Source organism: Solanum dulcamara, chromosome 7, assembly GCF_947179165.1.
Source record: "Solanum dulcamara chromosome 7, daSolDulc1.2, whole genome shotgun sequence".
Lineage (NCBI taxonomy): Eukaryota > Viridiplantae > Streptophyta > Magnoliopsida > Solanales > Solanaceae > Solanum > Solanum dulcamara.
Window position 1 is genome coordinate 12,716,691 of NC_077243.1, and position 7,950 is coordinate 12,724,640.

Consider the following 7,950-nt stretch of genomic DNA (forward strand, 5'->3'; position numbering starts at 1 on the left):
CGATGCAGGTCAAATGACGTCAGTACGTGGAATGTACGAGTATGTAAAATGGCAGAATGAAATATGCATCAGGGTAGGATCAAATCAACTCAGAATCTCAACTCAAAAGAAGGAACAACTAAATCAAGATGTCCTAAGTATAAACAAGAATATGATTTAGACAAGACCAATCATACACAACCCAATCCAATCTATTCCAATCGGACTCAGAGTTCTATCAAGACTTATATGGGAGTTTTTCTTATCCGACAATTATCACTTATAAGTCAGTGAAAGTACAACAAGCCGACGTTGTTTCCACGTCCGTTCATACCTTGCCAGGGTAGGAATGAATCAACAATCATGGATCCACAATCAATCAAGTTCTATCATGTCAGGACAGTAATTTGAGAAACATCTGATTTTAACGATCCAATCCTCTCCTACGTTTGGCGACGTAGTTATTGGGTTCGAGTTATTACTTAATCTTATCCAATTTGGTGCTCGATACTCCTCCTAAGACTCAATGCTTATAAAACTCTATCCAATCAGTTTAATGTAATCATATCGACAAGTCTCATGTGGACCCCTATCAATTTATCAATTTTATCACAATCAAACCTTTCAACAAATCATACTATCCAATTAGTCCCAATCACATCCTTTAAGAGTAGTTACATATACTTGTATGACAACAATAAGTTATGTTCCTATTTTATGCCATTCACATTCCTAGCTATCCCAATTCATGCTTTTCATTCCAATCAATACATATACATAATCATTTACAATCAATATATATATGGCTACAGTTTATGAAATAACATATAAAAGTAATTTGTTCAAGAATTCAAGTCATGAAGATCATCAATCAATTAATAGTATGTAAAGATATTCTAGGGTTTTAGGAAAATTCAAGAAAACGTTCATGAAGGGTTCAAGTCTTTTCATAATTTCTATCCAACACATCTAAGGGGCATATGGAAGAACTCAATCCATATTTTAGGTTAGCCTTACATACCTTAAAATCTCCATAAATCTTGATGAAAAATCTTAACTTGAAGAAGAACAATCAAGAGACCCTTTCTTGAAATTCTTGGATTTTTTTTCTTGAAAACCCTATGGTTAGGATTTAAGATTTCTCTAAGCGATTCATGAATTGATGAAGAAGTTTGGTTTGTAAAGCTTGAAATCTATCAAGGAATTACCTTGTTGAAGAATCTTGAAAAAGAACCCTAACTTGATGCTTTCTTGAAAATTCTTGAGTGTTGATGTTTAGAAGTGAATGAGAGGGTTTTTAATGAGGAAAACTGATTTCTACAAGTTTAGAGACATTAGAATAACTCCCCAAAGGGTTATAGGACAAAAATACCCTAAAAAAATAAAGGGCCGTCATTCATCTTAGGCAGTGGAGTCCGTGTCCTCTCCGCATCGCGCATCCATCGCGGACTTCTGCCAGAATAGAACATATCCAGTAAAATGGTCATAACTTTTTACTCTGAACTCCAAATGAGACAAACTTGGTGGAGTTGAAAAGAAGACTCAAATACCTTTAATTTGATATGTCATGGGCCACCCAATTCGTTATATTTTAGAAGATATGATCGTTTGAAGTTGACCCTTATACGGACTCATCAGAATACTTAGCCGATAGAAATTCTTTGGATTCGTCTTGGTATTAGGGATCACTTATGACCCTAAAACACATCAAATACTTAGGAATTGATCCTAACTCATATATACAATTTGAAGTCTTCGAGTTCGATCCTACACGCACATGAAAGATGGTTCGAGTGTTGACAAAAAAAAATTGGAGTGTTACAAAGAATATGATCATTTTAATTATAGTTGGCAGGTCGATATTCTTAATTCGTTGAAAAGACATAAAAGATGGATCTTTGTCTGTTGTTAGATGTCCGTCTTTAGCGCAAAAATGATCTTTATTCATTTATTGGTCATGATTAATTGGCCATAAAATCTGCTAGAACACAATGTAAACATGTCCAACAAAATTTTTAAGAAAAATATTGAAGTAATATTTACTTGAAAAATAGGCACTTGGATCAATTTCTTTGTTCATGGATGAATAACTAGAATTAATTAGTAATTGAAAGTCACAACACCTTTTCACAATCTACATTATGCCAGCCAAAGAAAGTTATTTAAATTGGAATTTACTTTCTATATATACAAGCAAGTTATTTAAATAGGAATTTACCTTCTATATATACACTGCGTGTGTTAAAAAAAAAACACTATTGCATCATTCAAAACATAAATATATAAAACAATCGATAATGATTGAAATTAATTGAGTAAAAAATAAGACAAACAACCTAAAAAAATGATTAAATTACTTCAATAATGTAAAATTATTTTACATTGTTGACACACATGAGTTAAATCTTCCAAATTATGAGGACTTGTTGCGGGCATAAAATATTTCTACTCTCAATTAGAAATTTTGAATTTCAAAGTATGAGGGCGACAAAAATCATGATATAAAGTTTTTTCCATAGTAAATAGAACTTATTTGGCCTGAATTAAAACTATTCGTAACCAAAAGGGAAACCGAACATCATGTGATTTTCTTTGTATTAAAATAGAGAAATTTAAAGAAGTTTCACTAGTTTAGAAGCTAATTATTAGATACACTTTAGTTTGCAATATTACGAATCTTATCAGATTTTGGTGTGTTCAGATACATCAAAATATGTGTGTCTCAGGATACATGGAGTCAAAGTGGATTCGCATGTCTCTAAGATACATAGACAAATCTTGTTCGCCTCCCTTGCCTCGATCCCATCTCGATTGCTATTCTCCTATGCATTTGGTATCCTGAGATATATGCAAATCATACCAGGTACATCCAGATACATGTATCTAGTATGTATCTAGTGCGATTCTCATGTATTTGTGATACATAACCATCTCGCTCACTCCTCTCCTTATTTTTAGTATATCTGGTAGCAAAACTACATGTATGTAGGTGTATCTTCTTCAATATATGATAGGAAACTATTAATTAATGATGAGATACGTAATTATTTTTAAAATATGGGAAAATTATACGAGATGAGAAACATTATTAGTTTATTATTCCATATGGGTATAGTTTCATTTTATTACCATTCGTGGGTATATTTTGCTGAGATTTGCTATAATTCGTTTGTATATTTCGCTATACAATTCATGTACTGCGTTTGTATAATTCGTTATACAATTCACATTTTTTGTATAGCGTTTGTATAATTCGTAGTTTTTGTATAGCGTTTGTATACTTCGCTATACAATTCGTGTAAAAGATTTGTATAATTCGCTATATAATTTGATGTGTTTGTATATTTCGGTATATAAATAATTCATGGGTATAGCATTTGTATAAGGGCAAACATAAATTTGTCATTATAAATAATTATGAAAACTATATCCATATAGAGTTATTATGCTTAAAAAGTTTGTCATATATGAAAATTTTCATATATATATATATATATAGTATGGATGTAGGTCTAATAAGGTAGTTTTCCCCCAATTAAATGGAATAGAGTGAGCGTAATAGTAACCCGGCCTTGAAAGGGTTATATGTAATTTAAAGAAAAGAAAGTGAGTTTGGTTGGGAGTAACTAAAAGTGATGAAGTTAAATTTTGTTAAGTATTGCATTGAATAGAGAGGAGTATAGATGTTGCCAAAGCGAAGGGTGTCTGCATAAAAAGGAAAGATGCTTTGGTCTTTTTCTCCAGACACTCACTGTAACTGTACCCACAGTACTGTCTTTTTTCTTCAGCAGCTGCAGCTAGCGCTACTGATTCTCATGAATGAGAGGAGAGAAAACAAAAGATTGGAGGAGAGGGGGCTGTGTGTGTTGTGTTGTGATGACTGATGAGTGATGACTAGCAAGTAAAAAGTAGTACTGCTGTGTGATCAATGGAGTTTGTTTGTGTCTCAGAGTTTGAAAGAGACTACTCTGTCATCAACTTTGGCACTGAAAAACATGGTGTTTTCACCTTTAACATTTATAAGGATGCACAGGAAAAAGACTCTTATCTGATTCCCCTTCTTTCTTTCTTTCTTTCTTTCTTATTTTTTAAACAATTATTTTACTGGCAGTACAATTCTTTAATACCTAGACCCACTGGGGGTCCGGGTCACACACCCAACAAAGATCTCCAAATAGTCCAAACGCTAAATCTAACACACTATAAAAATTTGAGGGTGAGAGACCAGATAATATAATTTAATTCTCTGTTTTTCTCTGTTTTTTCTTCTTTTTCTTTAAGACTATATACAGCTCATTCAACTCACTGAAATAGTAATACTATATTGATGAGTACAAGTAGTGAAATCAAGAACCCCTGCAAAATTTGATACCAACAAATCTCACATTATTACCCTTGCTGAAAAACACCATTATGACAGTCACCGTGCAAGGATTAAATAAAAACAAATTACACCAAATACACCTTTTCTTTTTCTTTTTTTTTCCCATACAAACCCCTCATTAACTATTGTTAGCACCACCACCCTCACTACACTACTAACTATAATCATATAATCAACAAACATAAAAAAAAAAAATACAATTTAAGGAACTAACGTTGAGAAAGTTTGAGATGTTCGTTTTGGTTGATATTCTTGGCAACTTCATGATGATGACCTTCTGTTAAACCCGATGAAATATAACTCAATGCCAAGGAGTTGTTAGTCTCATGATCTACAATATTAACTCTTGTAGTTGATTGGAATTTCTGTTTGCAAGAATGACAAGTGATTTGCGAAAGCGTTGAGTTGATTTGCTTGATGGCATGTTCTTTCAAAGCATTAGCCTTGTCTAATTCCGCTTGTGCTTGTTGCCGAATTCTCTTAGCATTAGCGAATTCCTGCTCAGCCAACTCGATCTGCCTCTTTGCTTGCTGCCTCGCTTCTTCGGCGTACACCTTTTCTGACATTGCTACCCTTAGCTGCTCCGTCGCTTCATCTTTAAGCCTCAAATCATCCGAACTACGCTTCTCATTCGCGTTTTCTGACGAATCGTTGAATTCTGAGGAACCAATGGAGAGTTGGAGATTGTAAGCCGAATGATCTTCGTTTGGTTTAGACGATACGGAGACATCAAATGCCGGGCTTGATGATGATGTGGTAGTAGTCAATAGCTGAAGCTCCAAATTGTGTTTGTTTGTGGAACTTTTTAAGATGTTGGGATTAGAATGATGATGAGTAGCCGCCGCGGATGACAATTTTTTTAGCAACGTACTAGACCATGGTGTTGTACTGAGATTCGTGTCGCTTGACGGGCTAGGAGTACTCGAAGCTGTGCGAGAAAGGCAAGGTGGATGTAAAGATTGTGATTCAGATCGGAGCCTGCCCATACTACAAGCATCTTGATGCTCGATAAAGCTTTCCACCCTATTATAAGAAGAAAGAAAAGAAAGGAATCATTTTTTCGTCATGCAAATAGTAATTTACTTGTTTCGAATAAAGTAAAGTGGTAATGATTTTTGGGGTGTAATGTAAAAAAGTGGGGAAAAAAAGGACAACTTCATCAAATACTGGTAGTATGTGATGATTCAAAGTGCTTTCAACTTATCATTGATGAATGTGGGAGCAAGTAACTAAGAAGAAAAGCATAACTATGTTAGGCAAAATTACACGAACTTAGCTAGACAAAAGAGGAACTTCATAAATACACATTTAACGTACGATAGGAAGAAAAATGTAAAGAAAGTTAAAAGAAAAATAAAACTAGCTGAGCTAATAATATATGGAAGGATAACTATATAACATCCCTCAATCTTTTTAATTAGCAAGAAGAATGTTTTTTTTTTTTTTTGGGGGGGGGGGGGGAGTCAATTTCATTCCGCTAGGAAACATAGAATAATGAAAAAGGTTAAGAAAGCCAAAACACTTGATTAATTTTATTTATTAATTAAAACATAACTTTTAAGCATCAAGAATAACCTATGGAAGACTATTTTAAGACTCTTTTATATATCTGAAGGAAACATCTTATTAAATTTGCGGGACTTTGTTTACTATTCCTTCTCTTTCCAAAAGCCTAAACAGCAGTTACAAAATCAAGAAAATCCTTAAACCCTCATATAGAAATTGTTTTGTTTTGACCAAGACATGACATTGTACTACTCATTCGTAGATTTTAAGAATAATTTTTTTTTAAAAAAAAATAATAACAAGAGCTGAATATAATATTTCGTAAACACCATTAAAGCAGAAGACTAATACCTTGAAAAAACGCGACCACAATCACAAGAATGACCACGAGTACCACAAGTTTTAAGATGAGCTTTGTAATCAGACTGAACCGCATAGCCTTTAGAGCATTTCCCACATACCCATTGCTTATGATTACTGTGTTTCCTACGGAAATGCTTTTTAATACCAACGAGATCTCCCAAGGCGTGACAAGGATCATGGTGTAGACAGGTTGGTTCTGGGCAAACGAAAACACGCTTTCTTACAATTGGGGTTTCTCTTTTGAGCAATTTCCATGGCACCTTATGCCTTCTCCTATGCATCTGTAAGTTTTGGTCTCTCTGAAATCCCTGATTACAGATCTCACATACGTATCGATCCGATTCCAGTAACGTTTTCGGCGAAAGCGATACCACTTCTGCATCCGGATCTAGTAGAATTAATCAAAAAAATTTTAAAAATAAAAATTAGCGCAATTCAACTGATCAAAAAACATAATATAGTATAATAGATGTGCGTTTGATTCTTACTGTCTCTTTTACCTCCTCGTCCGCCTTGTAATAGAAAAAAGTGAATAAAATATAGAATTTTGCATACCTGGGGTTCCTGCAGGCCTTCTTTTTCTTCTACTAGCATTGTTTGCATTTTCGGAGGAATTTAAAGGGTCGGATGAAAAAGAGGGGTTGTTATTGCTTAACATAGTTGATCGATTAAAATGGAGAATCAGTAAAACAAGTAAGAGTTAGCTAGCTAGTGGCCAGGTATGTATTAATCTTAGGTTTTTTGGAATGAAAAAAAAAAAGAAGGGCTAATTACAACATGTAAAACTATGGAGAAGAGAGAGATATGGGAATTGGAAGAGAAGAAAACACAGATAAGACGATGGAGGAAAATAATAAAAAGGCTCTTTTTCTTCTTTGCTCTCTCTTTCGGTTATTATCAGCTTTCTTTTAGCTTTTCAACTTTCAGCTTTTCATCAGCTTTCTCTCATAAACTTTGCCCTTTGCCAGATATTGTTGAAGAGTCACACCCCCTTAATAAAACCTTCAAGGTTAGGTTCGGCAGAAAAATTAAAACCCCTTTTTTTAATTATTTTTTTCCTAAATTTTAATATATTTTTTTTATTGGGGTGGGTATATTTGAGAGGATTCTTGACCCAATCATAATGTTCCAAACTTGATATAATCATATGGGAGTAGTCAAGACAAGGAAGAAAAAAAGAGAGAAACCAAACAAATAAAAACGGAAGATAATTATTTCATGGGCCGAGTAAATTAGTATACACATACACATAAATACAAAGTTGAGACTCCAGTATTATAACACCCACAGGGCCATATACAACGTACACGTAAGGATTTCCTTTTTGTCAGCCTCTTTCTCTGCATACACTGAGTGTCTAGCTAGCTAATTCTAACCCCTTTAATTTCTTGCAAATTTATTACACTCCTACCAAAATTAATTTCTTTACCTTTAATCGTATACCTTTTTCGATACATTTATAACTAAAACAAAATATTAAATGATTTCTATTCTTATATTTAAATTTTGGAAGACAGACAGAATTAATAGCTGTGATATGATGGCAGATAACAAATATTTTATAAAGTTAATTAAGATATATATGTAAGTTGATCCAAATATCATGATTATATATATATATATATATATATAAATACTTTAGATCAGTTTTATGGTACTAAAATTTCGAATTTTTGCAAGTTTATCTACTATACATTTTTGGATCTTGTTCTTTTAAA

At 33.3% G+C, this 7,950-nt stretch overlaps 1 protein-coding gene across 1 annotated transcript; it reads right to left on the reverse strand.

Moving 5' to 3' along the window:
* Window positions 1–4,281: 4,281 nt before the first annotated feature.
* Window positions 4,282–7,420, reverse strand: LOC129896685 (zinc finger protein SHOOT GRAVITROPISM 5-like). Its single transcript, XM_055972621.1, has 3 exons — window positions 6,788–7,420; window positions 6,221–6,620; window positions 4,282–5,386 (listed from the first exon to the last, which is right to left on the reverse strand). Exons 1-3 carry the CDS (start codon window positions 6,888–6,890, stop codon window positions 4,573–4,575), a joined length of 1,317 nt encoding a protein of 438 aa, XP_055828596.1. The 5' UTR covers window positions 6,891–7,420; the 3' UTR covers window positions 4,282–4,572.
* Window positions 7,421–7,950: the final 530 nt, after the last annotated feature.